Source organism: Hyperolius riggenbachi, chromosome 9, assembly GCF_040937935.1.
Source record: "Hyperolius riggenbachi isolate aHypRig1 chromosome 9, aHypRig1.pri, whole genome shotgun sequence".
NCBI lineage: Eukaryota > Metazoa > Chordata > Amphibia > Anura > Hyperoliidae > Hyperolius > Hyperolius riggenbachi.
Window position 1 is genome coordinate 197,210,175 of NC_090654.1, and position 26,197 is coordinate 197,236,371.

The following is a 26,197-nucleotide window of genomic DNA, read 5'->3' on the forward strand; positions in this document are numbered from 1 at the left end:
ACGGCTCGTTTTTGAGCCATTAAGATGGCTCGATAGATAATTTCCGACATGTCCGATCTCCCACTCGATCGTATCGAATGGAAAAAGATAAGAAAAACGAGCGGAAGATAATAGAATTGACTGCAGAATCGTGCGGGAGAATCGAGTGGCAAAATAGAGCCGTGTATGCCCAGGATAAGATTAGAGAGAAGATCAACCTTTTCAAAGACATAAACTAGAAACCAAAATTCAAAAACACCAGTTTATTGGTACAGAGAAAAGGATATATAGAGCAAGTGAAAACAGAGGGGATAACAGCAGGCAAACGCCAGACACGTGTCAGAACCGCCAATCTGCTAATCACGCTCTGCTAATGCGACAAGGTGAACGTCAATCTCTGCTTCTGTGAGGATTCTGCAATACAAAACACAGGACATACAGTTATAAGGAAGAGATTGTGAAAATATCATGCCGAGAACAGTAACAAATATAGATTTTATAGGATAACAAAGTTTTTTTTTTTTTTTTAGGGACTCTTCCTTGTAAGGACTATATTTGCCTTGTAAGGAAGAATAAAGTTGAACAAAGTTTTTTTTTTTTTCAACCAGCTTTCATGTGGGCAGGGAACAGTTCCAAGCTTCCTTAAAGTGAACCCGAGGTGAAAATAAACGTGTGATGTAAACAATTATATTTATCCTCCTACTCCTTTTTTTGCGCATTCCATGATTTTATTTTATATTTAAACATTCACAAAGTAGGTTTAATGTTTTACTGTCTCTATTCAGTGGCAGCCTATTAAGTGTCCCAGAGTTAAAATACAATAACTATTTACTTTTTTATATCACTCCCCTGAGCTCAGAAGCTGTATTCTGACAAGAAAACTTTTATGGCTGTAATTAGCCTATCAGTAATGTCTAATAGATTCTGGACAAGGTACAGACAAGACAGACGCTGTATTTTCCATGTCTATAAATTAACTTTCAGGCAGCAAAATAAAACAAGTATGGTTATGAATGTTTTGTACTGTACATACATAGGTTTCTCTCATGTCACCTCATGTACATTTTAAGGATAACTGTACTTTTATTTGTGCCAACTTTAACTTGTCCTCTGATGAATAATGCCCTAAAAAAGCATTACTAATCTTGCCCAACTACAGAGGATGGTGAACTCCCTGACAATCTATTTACAAAAGCTCCACTTTAGCAGCAGTCTGAAGGTGTACACTGCTGCTCTGACAACTTTGTGCCTCTAATCACAAGGGATAGAGATGACACATGGGGCAGAGAGGAGGCACAGGGGACAGAGATGGCACAGGGTTAAAATTTAAGAGCAGATTTAGGTTAAAAACATACGGTCACAATCTCATTTGTTAACGGAGGAATAGCTGTATAGTAAACTGCTTTGCCAGGTCCCTTGAAGTTTACTATAAAGGGATTCCTACTGTACTAATATCACAGCTGCCTTGATCTAAAAGCCCAAATTGTAAATAACTGTTAATCTAAGATTATGTCCGTAAAAACACTGGCATTTTTTATAAGCTCCTAGGTGTTGGGACCGGAGTTTAAATATCTTTAGAAAGGTGTTGCACACCTCCTGCTGTGTTCATTCTAATCATATTTTGTTCCAAGCAGTGGTCCTATTGCATGTCAAATGTGTGGCCTCCTGCATATCCAATTAGTTAACAACAGATTCCCATATAGTCTATAGTAAAGGGACTAGGAGGTCAGTGTGGCAAGTGCTTAACAGGAATATGAGACCAAGATACTGACATTAACAGCAAGGATTGCATCAATGCAAGGATCCAACACCAGCCTCCAGTGGGTATGACAAGCATACCCTCACTCACCTTACTCAATGCTACTGTATGGTGAGTGGGGGAGTTCAGCTTTAGTTTAGCAAACTATTTCTCTAGGCATTTCAAGCTTACAAATAGGGTGAGACAGACCATTAGGTAGAGGGAGTCTGATGAATGCTACAAGTTTTATTGTACTAAAATTAGAGTTATACCTCTAATACACAACCCTTCATTGAGAGTTCTCCTTTAATATAAAGAGGACTTGAAATAGGTTTAAGCATTCATACTGTTTTGCATAAAAGGTACAGTGTATACCAGGATAGGCATGGTTCTACTGATTTGTATACATTTTAAAAAGATGCTGGCTTTTAGCAAGAAAAGATCCCTCTAGCAAGGCAGAGAAGCTAGCAACAGGACGTGGTGCCCACACACGGCAATTTTTCTTTTTAGGTAATTTTAATCATTCTCAATAATGCCAGCCATAAAAGACTGCAATGGCATCAATCTAATCAAAACATTTCCAACCAATCTGATCTTTCAATCAAATTGCCACGTGGGTGGGCACCGTGATGTCTCATTGATCAGCAATTCTGAAGTTCAAAATTTCTTCACTTCTGGCATGAGAATCGGATATCATGGCACAAGGACTTCTGAAAGGAGAAGGGAACTGCGGATTTACTGGGTACACAAACCTGAATTTTGGATCCTGAAGAGTCACTACACCGATCTCAAGCTCAGATGGTTTGAAATCAATGGAAAGCACGGTGGAGAGACAGGAGATGGCCGTCTACAAGGGAACAATAAAGGGAATAAACAGATCAATCAGCTTTTCAGTATGAAACTCCTTGTAGCTCTCACTTTATCCCCACTATTGCTGAGCTGGCTTCATAAAATAAGAATTTACAACAAGGAGGCGATGGTGCTGCACGAGGGAAAAGGAAGCCGCCTCCAGATCGCAGCCTTATTTATAGAACTGGAGGGAAGAGAAAGTGTTTAGAAAGTCTTTGGCAGTTTTATATCAGTTGCCGTTCTACTGGGAATCAGAAAGAGAAAGAAAGGTGCCAAGCAGAACAAGCAGCCATTTCCTGCAGCATCTATAAATAAGGTCAGATAAAAATGCCCAATACCGCCAAACTTCCATCTATCACATTACCAACATGAACAGGCTTCACTTAATCTTATGCTTTATCAGATACAGAATGGTGGTCTCCCCAAGTGTCTTTATTTCATAATAGATTTACAAACATTCAAGTTACAAACTTTCATACATACAATGTTATGCTCATGTATAAAATGTACTGTACTGTGTTTTTTACTAAATAGTTTTGGTATTACATATTACAGTATTGTATAAAACTTTTTTTTTTAGTGCCAATTCATATCGCACACCAAGGCTGTGGAGTCGGTACAAAACCCATCCAACTCCACAGCTTATGAAACCCCTAACTGACTCCAGGTACCCAAAAATTGCTCAGACTGCTGCATTACACAACATCCAACCGCTCCCCATGCAGCGGTGCACACAAAGGACACCCCCCCTCATGCGGCCGTGCCAACAGAACGCACCCCCCCCCCCCACGCGGCAGACAGGCCCCCCCCATCACGCGGCAGTGCACACAGCAGACTGCCCCCCTCACGCGGTCGTGCAGACAGCCCAATCACGACGACCCCCCCATGCGGTCGCGGACAGCCCCCCTCATGCGGCCGTGCACACAGCTTCCAACTCTTCCCGGATGTCGCCTCCCTATCTGAACTAGCTTTCCTCCGGAGTGTTGGGTCCACCAAAAATACTGAAGGTGTGGTTTCCATAGCAGCACTACTAGAGAACAATCAGATCTAGCATCAGTAAAAAGTTCCAGTAAATAGCATAAGAATACCTCCTACAGTAAAGTGTTTAAAGGACTTGCCTTTTGCATTAGTAGTCCAGTGTGGGTATATGGAGACCTACGTTGCTGCAGTTGTCAATGTATCAACCATTGAGCCATATTCTTTAAAAAGCAGTCAAATTGCTTTCCTTGCATAGTGAACGGCAATGCTACCCTGTATGCTCGTGCCTTGAGAAATTAGTGCAACTTGTGTTAACCGGGTAATGCACATGTTTCTAGTGTAACGCGATATACAAGTAGGGTAACGCATGTTCCCCTAACAACATGTGCATTACCTGGGTAACACAGGTTGTGCTAACTGGCCATTGCACACAACTTAATTGGTGTACGCAACTGTAAAATTGCCAAGGCAATTTTACATCTATTTAGTGAATGTGGCCCTATTTCTTCCATTGCACATTGTCGTCGTCCCCCCAACTGTGCTACAGAATGAAGGCGTTTGTATACGAGAACCAACTCAACATTTCTATTCAAATATATATATAATTTTTTTTTTTTTTTTTTACTTTAAGAGGTTACAGTTTAACTATCGTTGTTACAATGACATAGGTATGCACTGGCCTGTTTTTTGTTTTTTTTTTAATCCACTTCTGCTTTTAACATAACCAAAACCACATATCCGAATATAAAACTGTGGGGTTTTTACAGAGGAAGTCTTCATTTCCACATTGCATTCAGCCATCACAGGTCACCGAGCAGGGAATGGAGATGTGCATGTGACTAGAAGAACTAGCCAAGATAAGGTGGGAGGATTATTCATTAGCTGAGCAAAGACCATTACTTGATTAGAATGGTTAGCCATCTGCTGGGCTGCATCATCTGTTAGAAACTGGGTTTTTCTGTTATGAACATTCTCAAAGTCTTCATTTTTGCAGTAGGGCTGAGGGCTCGTTAGCACTTCAGATGCATTGCGGCACTTCCGGGTATGCGGGTACGCAGACGAATCCCATCAGCCGTGCCATGCACGACTATGGGATTTGCAGCCTCCCGCACAGAAACTGATGGCAATGTCAACCGAATCGCTAGCGCAGGCAATTCGGCCGACGGTGCTGTTTGCCTGCGGGGAAACTGCGGATTTGGCGCGGAAACAGGCCCTAAATCAATTATGTCTTTGCAAACTCATGCAAATACTCATTGCAGACTAGCCAACCAGGAACCACTACTATCCCCACAGCTTCAGTTTGCAAAACATGCATTATCTTACGTAGTCACCTACGTGTCACAAACCGGCTCCCCCAGAATTTGTATGTGTCCTAATTCTGGCCCTATAATATTCAAGCATACAAAGCATCAACCTATCAGAAGATTAGGAGCACATTTCCTAACGTCCTCTCATGGGACAAATAGTGGCTCGGACTAACCTCAAAGGATGCTACATTATACATCCATGCGCACAACAGCTCCAGCAGTGTAAATGTTTATGTCTCAAGAGCGGACGTTAGGATATGTGCTCCTAATCGTTTGATAGGTTGATGCACTGTATGCTTGCAGGACACATACAAATACAGGGGAGCATCTGCATGGCGTATGCAGCTACCCAAAAGAATACACTTTTTTGCAAACCAAAACCTCAGCTTTTAACTGAGCATTTGCATGTGAGTGTGCAACGAGTTAACTGATTTTGCTGTTTGATTGGCCACACCCCTATTTGCAACACTAAAGATTCAACACATAACGGGATTCCCTACGACAGATGGTCTCTGCTGCATTTCAACGGTTTGGGCAGCACAGTGGTTTAGCATATGGGCAGCGCGGTGGCGCAGTGGATAGCACTCTCGCCTTGCAGCGATGGGTCCTTAGTTCGAATTCCAGCCAGGGCACTATCTGCAAGGAGTTTGTATGTTCTCCCCACGTCTGCGTGGGTTTCCTCTGGACACTCAGGTTTCGTCCCAGATACCAAAAACATACAGATAAGTTAACTGGCTTCCCCCTAAATTGGCCCTAGACTACGATACATGCACATACATACGACTATGGTAGGGACTAGATTGTGAGCCCCTCTGAGGGACTGTTAGTGACAAGACCATATACTCTGTACAGGGCTGCGTAATATGTTGGTGCTATATAAATACTAAAATAAATAAAATCTTGTAGGTGAACAGAGGCGCCAGCAGGATAAAACCAATCACTAAAAGTTTTAAAATATGCTGGGAGGAAGTGGTGGACTTACTACCTAAAACAGACTAGACAACTGTCTGACATAAACAAGTAAATACTTTATTGGTGCCCCAAATGGATGAAATACGTTTCGCAGGACAAAGCCCGCTTCATCGGGCAATAGGCAGGGGACAAACTGTAGACAAAGGCACATAATACAATGCTGTAGTTAGCCACATAATTTGCAATGATTTGTAGACTCTATACAATGTACTAGGATATTTTTTTTTTCAAAAGTGCAAATTGTTGCAAGAAATTGCATAGGTGTTGCATGCAGTATATAGACCAACTGTAAATTTTATGGAGATAACAAAAAAATGGGGTATACAATTTTTTTCTTACCACTATATATGTAGGCAAGAAATATATATCAGACGGACTATAATGATTCCCGGACCCATATATGTACATGCTTCCAATATATATTAGACTCCAATAGGAGATATATAAATATATTTAATAATTTATCATAACCCAATTGTCAGTTTAATTGAAGAAAATGTCTATAATTTTTAATACTTTTTATATTTTCTTATTTTTTTATGCATTTATTTTGTGTGCTCTTGTTTAATATGAAGTATGGCTTTTTACTTTGATGTAGGCTGCAGTCATCCTTCTGCATGTAATAGGCATTATACAATAGCTGCAATTCCAGATTACTACCACTAGATGGCAGCTACCTATTAGCCCATAGACAAACCATGTAATTTTTTCTTTGGTGTTTATCTTTTGTCACAGACCCTAAACACTATTCCCACACACTTATCTCCCTCAGCAGGTGCACCAAATTCGTCCCTAAACAGCACAAGTTGCATCCCACCGTTTTCCCCCCTCTTCTCATCATGACTTATCACTGCCCACACCATTTGCCCTTGTCCAATATGGCCGCCTCGGACGCGCCTGCCATACAGCGCATGAGCCTGTTTTGTACACTCACATCTGGCGGCAAACATGGATTTCCATACATTTTATTTATGTGTTGGATGCGCCCATATATATTCCTTTTCTTTCAGCACTTTTCCATGCCCCCCCCCCCCCCCCCCCCTCTTTACCTTGATCTAAAACTCACTTTTAACAAGGGACCTTTTTTCTTTTATGAGCACTTTTATATATATTATATAATTTTTGACCCATTTTGTGACATACATGTACATATTTACACTTTGTATTCTCTTAGTTAAAGCAATTTCATTTTTTTATATATTCCATTTTAAACAATAGGCTGCCACTCTTGCATTATTGCACTTTAGTCAATTCCATTTTACTTGTCATTCTGGCACCCCACCATTTGTTGCACCTTACTATATATTGCACAGTATTGCTTGTATTGAGGCCCCCGCCCCCCTTTTCTTACCTACATATAGAGTGGTAAGAAAAAAAATCGTTTACCTCATTTTTGTTATCCCCATAAAAGTCACAGTTGGTCTATATACTGCATGCAACACCTATGCAACTTCTTGCAACAATTTGCACTTTATACAATGTACTAGGATATATATATATTTTTTAAAGGGTATACAAATCATTGCAAATTATGTGGCTAACTACAGCATTGTATTATGTGCCTTTGTCCACTGCCTATTGCCTGATGAAGCGGGCTTTGTCCTTGCATCCATTTGGAGTACCAATAAAGTATTTACTTGTTTATGTCAGACAGTTGTCTAGTCTGCTTTAGGAGGCAAGTCCACCACTTCCTCCCAGCATATTTTAAAACTTTTAGTGATTGTTTTTATCCTGCTGGCGCCTCTGTTCACCTACGAGTTTGCAAGTGACCACCCGTGGAGGGGGGACCCACCCCTACCTTTCTTCCTATCTACAGAGAGCGACATGTCCAATCTCCTCACCTGCATATACAGTGGTTGCCTCAGTGGTAACCCTTGTTTGTGAGTATAATTCTCTCACACTACATTGTACCACATTACCCTCTGCATACTACACTATATTGGGCTCTCGGTATCTCCTTCTTAAATAAAATTGTGCAGTTTAGGGGGACAATATTTTTTATTTTTTTTTTTATTTTTTTTTTGTGCTTACAACCATTTATCATTCCCAAGTCTCTCTCTCTCTGTTTCATGGCTTCTGGCAAAATCTTCAGCTTTGATAGTTGTCCTTTAAGTGTCCTTGCTTAAGGAGATCACCTGGATTACATGTCTTTCTTTGCTGATGCACACTTTCCACTTAGGCTATCCAAAACTATCAGTCTTGGTACTGAGTGGGCATGCTGGAAAACCATGCCCCATCACTTATTTCCCATCTCAGGGGCTGGCAGCGTCCCCTCACTAAACAGCAAAGGTTTACAGCAGGAGGCTGCCTAAAATGGTTAAGAATGAGCGTCTTGCAAGACCATTATTAAGAGTGTACTAAGTGTAAAATAAATGTACAGACAGACCTGACGAATATTCTTATCTAGGTATCTGGAATTATAAGTTGTATGAATTGTATCTAGAGCCATTTCCAGGTACTGTGTTACACTTATTTGGACAGTAATCTTTGATCGGAGTGTAGGGACTATTACACATAGGTAAAATTTTTGTATTTGATTAGAGATGCACTTGAATAGTGTACTGGTCAGAGAAAGCCTGGAAAGATGTCAACCTACCTCAATGCTCTGCTCAAACGTCCAATCAAATTTCTTCTTCACTTTCTTTTCCAGAAAGCTAGTAGCTTCGGTCTGCTTCACACCAGCAGTAGTAGCCTTAAAGCCGCAGTAATAACCAGCTGGGTCACATTTATAAACCTGAGGACCATTTTCCTCGTCTACGCCAATTAATATCATGCCTGAAAGCAGACAGAGGGACATACCAACAATGCAGAATATCTGCTTTACTGTGCTAGCTACACAAAGAATATGACTACATATTTTTGGCTATGAAGATACTTACAGCAGCCTAATGGCCTCATTTCTGCATTCTGTGTGTAAACCTGAGAGATATCGGCAATTCGTTTGCAAAGCATATCGACTGGGATTTCATAGCCATATTTGTACTTCCAGTTAGCAGCCTCATAGCGCGCTCTCTGCACCTGCGACCTGCTGTCAGCTAGATGTATGGGGAAACAGTGACAAGTGCTCAGATTAGAGAGGCAAGAGAAATAGGCAAATAAAGAGAACGTCTTTTAGGATTATTATGACGTCCAGTACAGTAATCACAGTATGATGCAATGCAAGCTTCCCACCCAGTTCATCAAGCCCTCTCTGTGCAATCTCTATTGCCAACATGTCCGTCAGCCCTTTCTATCAGCCCAGCTGCCTGGGTGTCACGCTAGACTCAACACTATCCTTCACCCCACACATCTTGAATGTTTCCAGTTCGTACCACTTCCATCTCCACAACATTGCCAAAATTCACCCCTACCTAACCCTGACACCACTAAACTCCTGATGCATGCTCTGGTCATCTCCCTTCTGGACTACTGAAACACCATAATTTCTGGACTCCCAGCAATCTGTTATGAATGCAGCTGCCTGGCTCATCCACTCCTCCTGCCACTCTGCTTTAGTGGCCCCATTCAAGGTCCGTCGTCCTCAGAACCTCCCTTTCATATATGTCGGATCTCGTCCAGAGATACTCCCCAACCCGATCTCTCCACTCCAATACTCTACAGATGTCCAACCCCTGCATCACTTGCAAGGTCACTTGCTTACTTGCAGACCCCCCCCCCCAACCACCAATAAGGCTCACCCCCACCTTCAACTAATTCAAGCTGGCTTTAAAAATTTAAAGACCCAACTGTTCACCACGGCTCATCCCTCAATTTCATAGCTCCAACCTCTTCCCTTGCATTTACACCCCACCTGCTTATGTGTACCTCTCCCCCCACCCCTTAGATTGTAAGCCTATCTGGCAGGGCCCACGTCCCCATGTGCTCTTCTCAGTGACTGGTCTGCCATATTTATCCCTAAATTGCAATCTGCCCACCATTGTTTCTGTTACATCACTTTTGTGTACCACAGTTTAACGCTGTAATACCACTGCATAGTATTGTTTAATGTTGCAATCTATCTATTGCAGAGAGTTTGGTGACCAAATGATATAGATAATCATAGTAAAGCACAATAGAGGTGCACCCTGGGGACAATCACATACAACAATTGCCTTGTCATATTACCTGTCATTCCCGTCATCACACAGCCGATGCTCTCAGTAATCCGGAATAAATGGGTCACTGTGCCGCTGTCTAGCAACTTGTCCTGTGTTCACAAAATAGAGAGTTACTTCTAAATGCTTATTTTTCAGAGAGGTAATAAGGTAAAGGAATGATGACATCCTTTTAACCTGTGATATCACTACACATTTGTATAGCTCTGACACTCCTCCTGCAGCACAGAGTACATAAAACAAGTCACATAATTATAGTGAGATTCTCAACCAGCAGTCTTGCTGTCCTCAAATCACCCCCACTGCCACTCTTACTAGCGATGGAACCTCTCAGTGGTCCCTCTATTCCTGGAGTGTTTTCCAAATGTGAAATGATATCACCTGCATCACACTAGGGAAAGACTGGAAGTATCAGCTGTCCTGGCACTCCTGCGCTCTGCACCAATGAATAGACGGGAAAGCAATCGTATGTGGTATAGGGGATGGCCAAGGTGCCATCAATGGTCAGTAGAGATCGGCAGGGAAGAGAGCTGCAGTGATAGAAATCTAGTGAAGATAGAACCAGAATTATGCATTTTTTTTTCTGCCAGGCATATTACTGCCAAACAAAACACTAGTAGGTCCACTTTAAAGGACAACGGACATGAGAAGGGTATGAAGGTTGCCATATTTATTTCCTTTTAAACAATAGGAGTTGCCTGGTAGCCCTGTTAATCTATTTGGCTGCAGTAGTGTCTGAATTACACCAGAAACAAGCATGCAGCTAATCTTGTCAGATCTGTCACAAACCTCTGATCTGTTGCATGCTTGTTAGTGTCTATGGCTAAATGTATTAGAGGCAGAGGATCAGCAGGATAACCAGGCAACTGGTATTGCTTATAAGGAAATAAATATGGCAGCCTCCATATCCCTCTCGCTTCAGTTGTCCTTTAAGAAAAGAAAAAAAAAGTCCACAATCTAATATCTCTGTCAGAGTATTTGGCCAGCTTAGGGAAGAAGCCAATTATGTGACACGGAAAGAAATCCATACAAAAAAAAAAATCTGAAGAACATATTTCCAAGTAATCTCCAGTCTAGGGGAAGAAAAAAAAAAAACAAAAAAAACACAAGCGAGACTTACCCGGGGCTTCCTCCAGCCCCAAGCTCCCAGCATATCCCTCGCCGCAGCTCCATCCCGGTCCCCTGCGATGATGTCAGGCCGACCTCCAGGTAGGCCTGTACTGCGCCTGCGCGACCGGCGCTGTCAATCACCGCCACGTGGACCGGAGCGTGCTTGTTCAGGGGCTGTGGCTGAAAGTATTAGAGACATAGGATCGGCTGGAGAGTCAGGGAACTGGTATTATTTGAAAAGGAAAAATCCATATCCTTCTCAGTTTAGGTTCCCTTTAACCGAAACAGTAGCCAATAACCCCTTTCTCACAAGAAAGCTTTATCTTTCCTTGAATAATCAGGGATGTCTGTGTGGCTGGTATTGAGGTGGAAACCCTTCCACAATGAGTTTCCTGTCAGTGAACCTAAAATTTTGGCTGTTGCCAACTGCCAAGCAAGCAGTATCTCCCTCTGTGCATGTATATGTATGTAGTTTAACGATACAGGGAGTTGGTGTTTTGCATTTTTCCATGTCTCTCAGCAGTGGCTCACGGTGGATCAAACAACATGAACAAATTACAGGGCGAGTATCTCTTTTCTTGATCCATCTATTTTTTTTTTTTTACTTCTCCAACCCAGACACCGCCCCTCACTGAGCACACAGTTCAATTGACTGTGGAAAAGAGGCCTGACTCTCATAAGGGTTACTAAGCCTTTCCAACTGCTTCCAATAGACACACTGCAGTAAGGCCTCTTTTCCACAGATTGTCGAGCTGTGTGCTCGGCAATCAGTTTCCAGGTAGCAGTGAGCAGTTGTGAGAGTTTGAGAGGCATTTCACTGCCTATCATCAGTCCGTGGAAAAGAGGCCTAAATCCAAATCCAATCCTCAGCATCACCATTGTGCTCCAATAGTCTCCTGCACTGGAGGATATTTGTAAATCTGGTCCAATGTATCATTCAGCTACAGCAAGACTCAGAGGTGGAATTTAATACCATGCTAAACATGGCAGGTAGGTAGAACCTCATGGATGTGAATAACTGATATAAGGTATGTGTAGAAATATGTGCAGCATCACCCCACCCCCGTATATGCAGGGCTGATTCTCCCCCATATCTTGCCAAGCCTAGACATGTATTTAGGTCACTATGTCAGAAGAGCAGCCCAGAAGCCAGGCAAGTGACACTATAAGGAAGTCAGCAATGGCAGCACCCATATTCCTCTACTCAAGTTCCTTGTAACAGTTATACGTGAAGCTTCAAACAGGTGTGACTTACAGGTACTTTCTTCTGTGTAACCACAATAGCACAGTCCTTTCCCCGCACGGCCACTGATGTGAGGCCACCTTGGTTAATGGCTTTAAATGCATATTCTGGAAAACAAAACATGCAAACAGTATTTAAAAACAAAAAACAAAATTCAGTTTTCATGGATAATACTACGGCAGTACATATAAATAAACAAAGCATGTTGTTCATACCATTAACATTTACACTGATCAGCAGTGTATGCAGCCTATGTGCAGCTGTAGGACCCATTACATACAAAGGTCCATTAAAGAGAGCCTGAAATGGGCTCATAAAATTTAAAAAACACAAAAAAACCAACAACAAACTAGACTACCTGATCCTACCTAGGGCTGAGCGGATCAGGTAGCCTCCGAAACCTCCACTGCCCGCCACGCCTGTGGGCCGCAATGGCTCACTTTCACGACCACGTCGCTGGAATGTGAGATTCATTTTCTCATTCACAGAGTGCAGGGAGGCCGAAGAGCGGCAGGGGGCGCGGCCAGGGAGAGAGAGCTGCTCTAGAAACCCTGCAGGAACGTCCCTGGAGGGAGTTTTGAACAGGGAATCCCTCTGAGTTCACCTCAGAGATAGTGACAAATATGGTCGCTAATATCGGGGGACTATAGTGTGGTGTTGTGTGGACACAGATGCATGTCATGAGGCGGAGAACATGCCTCTGTGTCCCATCTGCTCCCCCCCCCCCCCCCCAAAAAAAAAAAACTACCTCGGGTTCTCTTTAAAGAGACACTGAAGCGAAAAAAAATATATGATATAGTGAATTGGTTGTGTACTAGGAATAATTACTAGAAGATTAGCAGCAAAGAAAATATTCTCATACTTTTATTTTCAGGTATATAGTGTTTTTTCTAACATTGCATCATTCTATAATATGTGCAGATTACACAACACTCAGCATTCAAAATGAGTCTTTCAGAGCAGTCTGAAGTAATGACCTCTCCTCTAGCAGAGGAAAAGTAAATAGTCCAGGAACAGTTGAGATAATAAAAGTCAGATAACAGCCCTCTCCACGACTAACTTAGTCGGAGAGCTTAATGGCTTGTTTGCATAGAGATAACTAGAGTTTCTCAAATCTTCCTGTACTGGAAACAATTACACTGATGTATCTGATCTTAATGTTTTATTTCTTAGCTGTGCTACACATACATCATAATATCATCATTTTTTTTTCGCTTCAGTGTCTCTTTAAGGAACACCTAAAGTGAGAGCGATATGGAGACTGCCATATTTATTTCCTTTTAGGGTGAAGTGGAACAATTGCAACACACTGCAGTTCAGAAAAAAAAAAGCATGCGACTTCCAGGAGTCACAGGGGCTACGCACTGTAGCTTGTGCGTTACTTTTGCAGTGCAGAGCACTTTTGTGTTATGTTTAAAGAGATAAATATGGCAGCCTGCATATCTCTCACTTCAGGTTCCCTTTAAACCTAATCTTCTGCAAAACCAAAGGATATGGGTTTATAGAGCAATCAAGGAACAGATTCGGGGGAAAAAAAAAAAAAAAAAAAATCATCTTATCCAAGCACTTTATTAATGCAAAAAAATATTCAGTACAAACATTTATAAAAAAACGGGATTGATCTATAACTTTCTATAGAACCCAAAAAATTAAACCTGTACTCTGCGTTGCACTGGTTTTCAGTACAGACAGCCCAGGTAAGTCCTCTCAGTGTAAAATAGCCTGGCAATTGAATTCTTTTGAACATAATGGAGTGTATTTACAAACATGTAGTAGGATCTTATAGCGTACCTAAGGGCCAACTTGCATTACACTAAAAAAGTAACTTTTTTCTACTATGTGTGCCTCTGGTGGGGGCTGCTTCGACCGAGAATCGCTTGTACAGCCCCCCAACCCCTCCCACAATGCAGCCGAGGGCATCATCCTTTTCCTCAACTCACCCAATCCGCGGTGCACAGCTCTGTCGGCACTACCCCCTCCCTAACCTGTAGGCATCTGTACAGAACGCGGCCCTGAACTGTTGCCCGAGGTATCGATTAGCAATCCCCTCCAGGTGACAGTCATCACACGTGTACCCAGCTTAGCGAAGCTACCTACACACTTTAGATTTTTCCCAGCAAAATGATTGTTCAGGATCATCTAAGGCCCTGTTCACAAGGCATCAGTTACAGCGCAGAATAATTCTGCATGTAAACTTGCATTGTAACGGATCACATTATTTTAATTCGCTGCATGCAGGATTTGTATTAGAGACATTTTTACCTTTTCTCAAATAGATCATTAGGGGGGTCTGTATGGCTGATATTGTGGTGATACTACTCCCACAGTGTGATGTCAGCATCTAGTTACTGACATCACACTGTGGGAGCCTTGTTGCATTGTGGGAAATAACAGCTGTTTCCAACTGCCAAAAAGCAGCTTCTCCTTCCACTGACATCACTTGCCAGCAGTAAAGATGTCGCCATGTGATAAATGTCAGAACGTAAATCAGAGAGAGAGGCCTAATGCACACCAAAAACCGCTAGCAGATCCGCAAACCGCTAGCAGTTTTTGAAGCGTTTTCTATTATTATGAAGCGTTTTGCTAGCTTTTTGTGGTTTTGTGTAGCATTTTTTACTTAAAGTGAAGCGTTTTTGGTAGAGTTTTTGTGTAGAAGATTACAGATATTGTTACAGTAGAGTTGTTACTGAACAGCTACTGTAACAAAAACACCTGGAAAACCGCTCAGATCTGGCGTTTTAATCAATCGGTTTGCATTTTTCCTCACATTGGAGGCAGAAAAGCATCCGAAATCAAAAAAATGCTGCAACCCGAGCTTTTCCGTTTCAGCTAAAACCGACCCGCTCTGGTGTGCATCAGCCCATTGAAATACATTACCCAAAGAATTATTGTAAAAAGGTTTTTTTCACTGCAGTTCCTAGTCTATGTCCAGTCTCCATTGTAGTACACACACGTACACACACACACACACACACACACACACACACACACACACACACACACACACACACACAATGTAACGGGCCACTGTGAACCTAGCCTTAGGCTCTTTTCCACTATGAAATGCGATCGCGATTGCGATCGCAATCGCGTTTCAATTTCCACCATGCGATTGCGCTACTATATTCATTATAGTCCAGCTCAATCGCATACAAAACGCGGCAGGACGACGATCGCGCTTTGACCAAACCGCATCGCAATCGGATCGCTCTAATGGAAATTGCTGCTGCAGTTTCCATTAGTTTAATGTACCTTGCGATTTGCGATCAGAAGCAAATCGCAGGCTAGTGGAAAAAGGCCCTTAGTCCCGTTTCCACTAGCGAGAATTCACATGCATTTTCTGCATGCAGATTCGCATAACCAATACAAGTCAATGGGCCTGTTTCCACTAGCAAAGAAATCTGCGCACTGGGCTGCGTAGAAAAAAAAATCTGCACAGCAGAGCCATAAGAATCTACACACCACAAGCATAGTGTGCAATTCGCATGTAATGTAATAGCATGCATTTTAGCCATGCAAATTTTCCATGCGAATTCACGTATGTTTTTGTGTAAAATTAATGTAAAAAAAAGCACACAGGCACTGACCGTTATAATTGCACACTTACAAAAATATGCAAAAATGTGTGCATTTTCGCATTAAAATTTGCATACAAACGCGTATGAATTCACGTGTTTTCTGCAACGGAATCGCACTGCACTAGTGGAAATGTAGCCTTAGTGACCCATTGTGCATGATAAAACAAATTGCTATTAATATTTGCCTTGTTATATTTTGGGTTTAGTTGGGGTTTTAGAAAAATACCTTCTTAAAGCGGAATATAACCCTGCATTTCAACTTTGCTCTAAAACATTATTTACAGTATATTATATGCAACCAGCATTTTTTTTTTACTAGACCAGCATTGGAAGGGTTACACAGTGCTTTAAAATTCCTGGAGATTTCTGCAGACGCATCCGAAGCTGACATAGATACATTTTGTTTACATAAATGTATCTAAGTGTTGAATGTGACTCATCTCTCTGACTGAGAAGGAGTTGGAGGACAGCCAAAGAGTGTGTAACATTTCTGAATAGATACATATAACTAAATAGAATGTAACAATCTGAACTTCTGCATATCTCTCCACGGAACTTTAAACCTCTGTGTTTAACCCTTCCAATGCTGGTCTAGTAAAAAAAAAATGCTTTTTGCATATAATATGCTGTAAATAACGTTTTAGAGCAAAGTTGAAATGCAGGGTTATATTCCGCTTTAATGTGACCAAAAAAACAAACAAACAAACCAAAAAAATAGTTTTCACAAGTAAGAACAAAAGTGGAAGAGGACATGCTTATCGATAGTGACCTGTCTTTTAATAACTAGAACAGCAATTTCTGTTCCACTTCCGTCCATTCCTGTAAACTGTACATTACTATGAAAGCAGGGCTGAAAGGTCTGATGCAATCATTGTTTCCCAGCTTCAAATTTTACCGTCATCCTTCCACTGTCCTATTTTACAAGAAACAAAAGCTGGAGATTACTGGCATTATGCACAAATTAGCTACCCAAATAGCCGGGATTCTGATGGGGTTTCTAAAGTTCAGGCTAACTAGTTAAAGGACAACTGAAGAGAAAGGTATATGGAGGCTGCCATGTTTATTTGCTTTTAAGCAATACCAGTTGCCTGGCAGCCCTGCTGATCCTCTGCCTCTAATGCTTTTAGCCATAGCCCCTGAACAAGCATACAGCAGATCAGACAGATTAGCTGCATGCTTGTTTCCCTGGTGTTATTCAGACACTTCTGCAGCCAAACAGACCAGTAGGGCTGCCATGCAACTGGTATTATTTAAAAGGAAATAAACATGGCAGCCTCCATAGTCTTCTCACTTTAGTTGCCCTTTAAAGGGAACCTAATCTGACAGGGATATAGATATTTCCTTTTAAACAATACCAGTTGCTTGGCAGTCCTGCTGATCTCTTTGGCTGCAGTAATAATTGAATCACACACCTGAAACAAGCATGCAGCTAATCCAGTCTGACTTCAGTCAGAGAACCTGACCTGCATGCTTGTTCAGGGGCTGTGGTTAAAAGTATTAGAGACACAGAGTCAACAGGAGAGTCGGGCAACTGGTATTATTTTAAAAGGAAAAATCCATATCCTTCTCAGTTTAGGTTCCCTTTAACCTTCCTGGCGGTAAGCCCGAGTTGAGCTAAGGCTATGCCGCGCAGGAAGATATCTCAGCCCCTGGTGGGGCAATTATCGCCATTTAAAGTGCTGTGCGCGCAGCTAGCACTTTGCTAGCTGCACGCACAGCTTGATCGCCGATCGCCGCACGCAGCGGCAGAAGAGGGCCCCCCCCCCCCCCGCCAGAGCCCTGCGCTGCCCGGACCAATGAGTTCTGGGCAGCGCTATGGGCTGGATCGGAGGCGTCTGACGTCAGCTGACGTCATTCCGATCGTCGCCATGGAGACAGGAGAAGCCAAACAGGGGAGCTCGTTATATACGCGTTCCCCTGTTTGCTATTGATGCCGGCGACGATAGCACTAGAGGGACACATGCGCCCTCTAGTGGTGTTTCATGTAGCTACCACTCTGGTAGCTTTACATGAAACAATTTTTTTTTTTTTTTAAAGGGAATTTTGCCTATTTGGCAAAAAAAATTAACCGCCAGGGCGGTTAAAGGACAAAATTAATTCATTTTAAAACAATGCACATTGCCTGGCTTTTCTGCTGATCCCCTACCTCTAATACTTTTAGCTACAGACCCTGAACAAGCTTGATTTAAAGTGATCCTAAGCTCAGGATCAAAATGAGTTCATAACTTGGAGAGGGTGAAGCCACAGGATCCTATTGAGGCTTCCCTCTGTATTCTGATGTCCCCTGTCACTGAGTGCAGCTCCCCTCCAGATAAGGGCTCCTCCTCTGTTATTGTACACGAGCGGCTCCGGTTTAGTACGCATGTGCGGTCGGTCTCATGCGACTACTGGGCAGCCACGCTGCAGGAAGAGGAGCTGCGCGGCCCCCATGTGATTAGCCACAATGCCATGTTGCTAATCTTCCATATCAGTCACGTGTCCTTTACTTTGTGCAACCTCTTATGTAAAGAACAGTTTATGACCAGCAAATGTTTAAATGGACAAACCTACAAAGCAATGAGTACTTCAATGGATAAAACAATCTATATAGAAAAACTGCCAATACTAGGAAAATACTTAAATTATAACAAGCAGTTAAACAACAAATATTGCATCACAATGCTATTTAGTTTGAAACTTCAAACAACCTTTTTAAGCAAACAGTGGAATAAGCTGTTTGCCTAGTACCATACTGTACAGGTCCTTCTAAAAAAAAAAAAAAAAAAAGTGCATATTGTGATAAAGTTCATTATTTTCTGTAATGTACTGATAAACATTAGACTTTCATATATTTTAGACTCATTACACACAACTGAAGTAGTTCCAAGCCTTTTATTGTTTTAATATTGATGATTTTGGCATACAGCTCATGAAAACCCAAAATTCCTATCTCAAAAAATTAGCATATTTCATCCGACCAATAAAAGAAAAGTGTTTTTAAAATAAAAAAATAAGTCAACCTTCAAATAATTATGTTCAGTTATGCACTCAATACTTGGTCGCGAATCCTTTTGCAGAAATGACTGCTTCAATGCGGCGTGGCATGGAGGCAATCAGCCTGTGGCACTGCTCAGGTGTTATGGAGGCCCAGGATGCTTCGATAGCGGCCTTAAGCTCATCCAGAGTGTTGGGTCTTGCGTCTCAACGTTCTCTTCACAATATCCCACAGATTCTCTATGGGGTTCAGGTCAGGAGAGTTGGCAGGCCAATTGAGCACAGTAATACCATGGTCAGTAAACCATTTGCCAGTGGTCTTGGCACTGTGAGCAGGTGCCAGGTTGTGCTGAAAAATGAAATCATCTCCATAAAGCTTTTCAGCAGATGGAAGCATGAAGTGCTCCAAAATCTGATAGCTAGCTGCATTGATCCTGCCCTTGATAAGACACAGTGGACCAACACCAGCAGCTGACATGGCACCCCAGACCATCACTGACTGTGGGTACTTGACACTGGACTTCAGGCATTTTGGCATTTCCCTCTCCCCAGTCTTCCTCCAGACTCTGGCACCTTGATTTCCGCATGACATGCAAAAGTTCCTTTCATCCGAAAAAAGTACTTTGGACCACTGAGCAACAGTCCAGTGCTGCTTCTCTGTAGTCCAGGTCAGGCGCTTCTGCCGCTGTTTCTGGTTCAAAAGTGGCTTGACCTGGGGAATGCAGCACCTGTAGCCCATTTCCTGCACACGCCTGTACACGGTGGCTCTGGATGTTTCTACTCCAGACTCAGTCCACTGCTTCCGCTGGTCCCCCAAGGTCTGGAATCGGTCCTTCTCCACAATCTTCCTCAGGGTCCGGTCACCTCTTCTCGTTGTGTAGCGTTTTCTGCCACACTTTTTCCTTCCCACAGACTTCCCACTGAGGTGCCTTGATACAGCGCTCTGGGAACAGCCTATTCGTTCAGAAATTTCTTTCTGTGTCTTACCCTCTTGCTTGAGGGTGTCAATAATGGCTTTCTGGACAGCAGTCAGGCCGGCAGTCTTACCTATGATTGCGGTTTTGAGTAATGAACCAGGCTGGGAGTTTTTAAAAGCCTCAGGAATCTTTTGCAGGTGTTTAGAGTTAATTAGTTGATTCAGATGATTAGGTTAATAGCTCGTTTAGAGAACCTTTTCATGATATGCTAATTTTTTGAGATAGGAATTTGGGGTTTTCATGATCTGTATGCCAAAATCATCAATATTAAAACAATAAAAGGCTTGAACTACTTCAGTTGTGTGTAATGAATCTAAAATATATGAAAGTCTGATGTTTATCAGTACATTACAGAAAATAATGAACTTTATCACAATACGCTAATTTTTTGAGAAGGACCTGTATATATTGCTGGTCACTTTCACTAGGACAGAAATGCCTGTTTCACATAAGATTGCCTTATTTCATAAGATTAAAATCTTAAATTTAAAGTACACAGTTTTTTTTGCGCATTACTAGATTTATATAACTGATACACAGAGCAATAATATGCCAGTATTAACATTCCTATGCAAATTATATGCAGTAATAGCTCTGCTTAGCCCACAAAAATGAAAAAAAAAAAAAATCTCAACAGTTACTTGTGCTGCTTCAATAAAGCAGTCACCGCATACATATCTGATTGTGACTGTACAGTGTATATGATGTGTACACCGGAATCTCTTTATTTATACTAAATAACATCTATACTGTAAAGGCCCATACACACGGCTGATTATCGTGGACGGGTCGTTTGAACGTCCCGTCGTTCAGTCGTTCGCCCGCCAAATCGGGCGTGTGTACAGACTTGTTCGCGTGATAAGACTGAGTTTGAGCGATCCGCCCAGCGGATCGCTCAAACTCAGTCTTATCACGCGAACGACAGTCTGTACACATGCCCGATTTAGCGGGCGGACGACTGACCGACGAGACGTTCAAACGACCCGTCGTTCGAAAAAAAATCAGACGTGTGTACGGGCCTTAAGTATAAAGTCTGATGTGTAGCGGTGTCACTAATAGAGATGGTCAATGAGATGGAAATAATTCTGCGTTGATGCTGGTTTATGTAAGTGTATGCACTCCCTTTGCCCATGAAATCAAATAATTTGATATGTTGTTAAAAATGTGATGACTACGAATGAAAGGGTACCTGAGACGGATGAAAAGAAAAGTTTTATACATACCTGGGGCTTGCTCCAACACCCTTCAGGCTAATTAGTCCCTCGCTGTCCTCAGTCACCTGGTTCTTCTGCTAGGAGTCCTGGTAATTCAGCCAGTCAGCGCAGTCTGGCCTTGTGCCGCTCCCACAGCCAGGAGCATTCAGCACCTGCGCAATAGTGCTGCGCAGGTGTAGTACGCTCCCAGTGGTGGAGTGTGGCATGCGCACTACGCCTGACTGGCTTGAGTACCTGGACCCATAGCAGAAGATCCAAGTAGGAGGAGGACAGCGAGGGACTGATTAGCCTGAAGGGGGCTGGGGGAAGCCCCATGTGTGTATAAGACTTTAATTTCATCTGCCTCAGGTTTACTTTGTTACACAGTAGTACTATACTCTACATATGCACTCCCCACAGAGCTGCAGGGAATCCACTGAGAATGTTGTGCACATTCAACACAGAGGTGTTGTCTATCACCCATAAACCTGGTTCAGATTGTATCTGAAGAATGTGTAATAGAGGAAGAATCGCCTCATTCCCCTGCAGAGTACCTGCACATCACTCTTACATGTACCCATAGTTACATTGCCCAGGGCCTGATGAAGATGTTCTTTGTTCCTGTCTATACCTTCTACAAGTACTCTTACCAAGGACTAGTTTTAGTCTAGAGGCAGAAGTTCCGCCAGATATCCAGGTAACTGGTATTGTTTAAAAGGGAATAAATATGGCAGCCTCCATATCCCTCTCACTTCAGTTGTCTTTTAAAGTTCCTAAGCGCTGGCAGTTAGATACATTTCATGTTACATACTTTCAATCAACAAGATTGTAATATGCAAATTAGAGGAGTCGGAGGAATCCTAACTTGAGGATTTTTGTACCAACTCCACAGCCCTGATTTTAGGGGACCAGCTAGCTGTCATCGGCTCGCTTCCTCATATGCTGTAAGCAGAGTTGTGCCGGCCCTGCCTTCCCCTGGTAGCAACCCACTCAGCGACTTTTTCATGCCACCCGGTTGACAAAAGATTCTGGGGAGAACACTGCATGGTTACTATTAGGGATGAGCAACTCGCCCACGTCCCCACCTCTGTGCGCTGCCCTCTCCATTGCAATTCAGTTCTCCAGCTGTTTCCTTGTTCAGTCTGAAGGAGGAAGAAGCTAGAGAGCTGGAACTCAATATGGAGAACAGCGCAGAAAGGCAGTGATGAGGGTGAAGTGCGCCCCACCCTGGTGCGCATTACTTTAAACATTTTAGCTCTATTCCATAGCATTCAGAATGCTCATTCCTAGTTGCTATAGTGACATGTCACCTTATGACAAATGCATTCCGTCATTGGCTGTGCATCCCTGACACCACTAGGCAGCAATCATAATAATGTGACTCAGTCATGCAGTTGTGACAGTCTAGTGGGTACCAGGATATAATAGGAGACAAATTACCCATACAAGTTTTCTGGACTTTCCGAGACCAGACCCCGACCCCTGCAATCTGTTATGCACGCAGCTGCCAGCTGCTTATACACTCCGGCCGACGCTCCACTTCAGCTTCCCCTCTTGGCAAGTCCTTTTACTGGCTTCCTGTAGACCTCAAAATCAGGGCTGTGAAGGAGAGGAGTCGGAGCAATTATCATGAACGATTTGGATCTTTGATCCGAATCTATTTTGTGAGTCGAATCATCAAAATGAGTGATTCGGATCGCAAAAGGGGCGGGCCAGGAGTGACACGCCCCCCCCCTCTCAGCGGGCTCCTGGAAGCAGAGCAGAGATGGATCGCTCTGTTGGAGGGGAGCCAGCCTTGCAGGGACAGGTAGATGAGAGAGAGGGGACATGGGTGCAACTACCAGATATGTGTAGAGCACACATACTGGCTGCAATGTGCTGCTCATTATAAGCTGCCTGTTCGTAGTTGTGCACAGTGAACAAATTGGAAGCTTTTGGCTCAGCTCAGCACAGCTCAGTAACTTTGCAGGCACTGTGATTGCAGGGCAATATGATCCTCCTGCACTGCCCTAAACAGCTGCACTTCACTTCTGGGAATGCTTTCTTTCACTGTGCGAGGTTTGCTTTCAAAGTATACAGATGAACATATAGGTGAAATATATGTAAAGCATGATTGCAGCATGTGGGTATTGTGTGTAAACAAACATTTCTGCTCGTCCTTCCTCCCTTCTCTGTTCACTCCCTGCCCGTCTCTATCCACCATCTCTCCTTCTCTGTCTGTCCACCCTCCTCCCCTTCTCTGTCCACAGCAGGGAAAGTCCTGTCCTGCTAGTCATTTCACCCCCGAATACATCCGTAGTATAATGATCTGAGATTCGGATCAAAGATCCGGATCTTTTCAATGATCCGCTTCGAATCATCCGGATCATTAAAAAGATCCGAACTTCGCATATCTACTCTGTGGATTAACTACATTTGTGTATTTCCACAAAACATGCACTGTTGGTGGGCCTTGAGGAGAGCGTTGGGGAACACTGCTTTAACCAGCTGGGCGGTATGGACGAGCTCAGCTCGTCCATCACCGCCGGAGGCTGCCGCTCAGGCCCTGCTGGGCCGATTTCCATGAAATAAAAAGCAGCACACGCAGCCGGCACTTTGCCAGCCGCGTGTGCTACCTGATCTCCGCCGCGTGCAGCGGCGAAAGAGGGTCCCCCCAGCCGCCCGAGCCCAGCGTAGCCGGAACAAACAGTTCCGCCAGCACTAAGGGCTGGATCGGAGGCGGCTGACGTCCATGACGTCACTCCGCTCGTCGCTATGGCGACGAGGTAAGCAAAAAAAGGAAGGCTGCTCATTGCGGTCTTCCTTGTTAATTCTGATCGCCGGAGGCGATCAGAATGACGCGTCCGGAGCGCCCTCTAGTGGGCTTTAATGCAGCCAACTTTCAGTTGGCTGCATGGAAGTTTTTTTTTAGTTAAAAAAAACACCCTCCCGCAGCCACCCTGGCGATCTTAATAGAACGCCAGGGTGGTTAAAGTGAACCTTAACTGAGATTATATAAAAAAAAAAAAAAGTTTCACTTACCTGGGGTTTACCCCTAAGAGCGCCTGTGCAGGACGTGCTTGACAATGGGAACGTGAACAAGGATGCACGCAGCCGGGACCGACACTTAGCTAAAAACGAAACTAACCTGCGGCAGGGCACCAGAGCGGAGGATAGTCGAGGGCTGGCAAGGGCACAGGATGGCTGTAGGGGGAAACCCCAGGTAAGTGAAACTTTTTTTTTTTTAAATCTCTGCTAAGGTTCACTTTAAGGGACCCAGCAAGAATCCTCATAAGAAACTTGTCCAATCACAGCACCTTCTACAGCGCAAAGCTTTGTGATTTGCAGAATAGTGAAGGCATAGTTTACTTTACTACAACCTATTGGAAAATTAGCAGTTAGAGAGAGTGTTGTCCACCCAATCAAGTTATCTAAATTTCCCTATGAGGTTTCCTGCTGGGTCCCTACAATAGACTAGCGCCAGAAAATAAAATCTCCTCAAAATAGCATGTACAGAATTGTATTTGTGAAGATAATGCAAGCACAGTTTTTGTTTGCAGGTATGCTCCTTATTTCAGATGCACTTAACATGTGCAGCTTCGCTCTCCCTCGTGTTCTCTAGTATCATCCAGTGGAATTATAAAACTAGTCGTAGATCTCCATTTCTACAGTAGAGAAGTCAGTGAATGGCCAGGAAAGGGACACAAGAGTTTTGTAAGATACGCATGTACAGCAGTGATGATGATGAGACAAAATGAAAGTAACTGGCTCCATCATGTTTCCAGCAGGCCGGTGTGCAGTGACACAGCAGCGCTGATCCCAGCACCAATAAGCAGGGGAAGAAGGAAGGCAGGATCTGCTCACTCACCTACTTGATAGAGCCTCCCTTCAGGGGAAAAGATAGTGATGTGCCGGTCAAACCCAGCGCTGGAACCCCGAGACATGACTAGACAAAGCTGCTGCCGCTTCCCTGTGCTGTCTGAATCGCGCGGCGCAGGCTTCACTACGTATTCCAGTCATCATCACCCTGCACCACAGCTGCACCAATCAGGAGCGAAAGCGCCGATCATGTTACCAGCAGGATTTCATATGGTATCCATATCTGATAAGGGAAGCTTGCCCAAAGTGACAAACGAATTGGCTGTATTCTGTGTACGTGTAAAAGGGTATGCTGAATAGAAAGCCATTGTACATGTCGTGTTATCCACACAGGGCTCTATTCTCAAAGAGCCAAATTTTCCGCAAAATTTTACCGCTATATTCCCGCCAGCGGTAAACTCCGCATTTTTTCCACATTCACCAATATTTTCCGCATGTTTTCCGCATGCGGGGAAAAAAGATGCGGAAACAGCCATTATTCATGCGGGAATGATGCGGTAAAAAGGTCGCATGAAAAAGTGTTTTAAAAAAAAAAAAAGTTAAAGTCCTGCAAGCACAGCGCTTAAGCCTCCACACTTCATTAAAGTCAATGGGATGCGGAATATATCACCTACTACTTGCAGGTGATAAAAAAACGGTAATTAACGACAAAGGCTTCAATTCACAGGGCTCTATTCATAAAACCTTACCGCAAGTTTTCCGCTCAAAACAGCGGATTTTCCCGTCCATTTAGCAAAGTGGGCATTCATAAAAGCTGTTCCCGCATGAAAATCTACAATCCCCCAGCAGAGCGAGAAATTTCCGCCTTCTCCAGTGTTTTTCTAGATTTATCTAGAAAAAAGTAACAAAATGGCCATTCATAAAGATTAGAGGAAGCGGTATGTGGACGGGAAATACCGCTTCCTCTGATTTTGCGGATTACATACAAGTGAATGGGACAGACCTCCCAGAGAGAGCAGTGCACGGAGGGACTCTGCCGGCTGAAGTGTTTCCGCATGCCTTCCGACAGCTTACCGCCAGCTTTCAGCGGGAGATCTCCGCTCTTGCATCGCAGCTTTCAAGATTTCTTTGAATGACCACCCAGAAGTGTAAAATACCGCTGCGGTATTTTCCCTCCAGGAGTTTTCTCGCAACAACTTTTTTATGAATAGAGCCCACAGAGGGCTCTATTCATAAAACCTTCCCGCAAGTTTTCCGCTCAAAACAGCGGATTTTCCCGTCCATTTAGCAAAGTGGGCATTCAAAAAAGCTGTTCCCGCATGAAAATCTACAATCCCCCAGCAGAGCGAGACATTTCCGCCTTCTGCAGTGTTTTTCTAGATTAATCTAGAAAAAAGTAACAAAATGG

At 43.2% G+C, this 26,197-nt stretch overlaps 1 protein-coding gene across 1 annotated transcript; it reads right to left on the reverse strand.

Moving 5' to 3' along the window:
- Positions 1 to 227: 227 nt before the first annotated feature.
- On the reverse strand, positions 228 to 24,976 carry PSMA6 (proteasome 20S subunit alpha 6). The gene is made up of 7 exons (XM_068251774.1): positions 24,839 to 24,976; positions 12,283 to 12,377; positions 9,928 to 10,009; positions 8,703 to 8,858; positions 8,420 to 8,598; positions 2,470 to 2,564; positions 228 to 393 (listed from the first exon to the last, which is right to left on the reverse strand). Exons 1-7 carry the CDS (start codon positions 24,912 to 24,914, stop codon positions 336 to 338), a joined length of 741 nt encoding a protein of 246 aa, XP_068107875.1. The 5' UTR covers positions 24,915 to 24,976; the 3' UTR covers positions 228 to 335.
- Positions 24,977 to 26,197: the final 1,221 nt, after the last annotated feature.

Bases quoted from the DNA above. Each gene is read 5' to 3' on its own strand.
- PSMA6 (XM_068251774.1), bottom strand. From the start codon at position 24,914: ATGTCTCGGGGTTCCAGCGCTGGGTTTGACCGGCACATCACTATCTTT. The intron at 8,859-9,927 runs GTAATATGACAA...CCATACATCTAG, and splicing joins TGTGATGACGGGAATGACAG to CTGACAGCAGGTCGCAGGTG. The intron at 8,599-8,702 runs GTAAGTATCTTC...GTCTGCTTTCAG, and splicing joins AATGAGGCCATTAGGCTGCT to GCATGATATTAATTGGCGTA.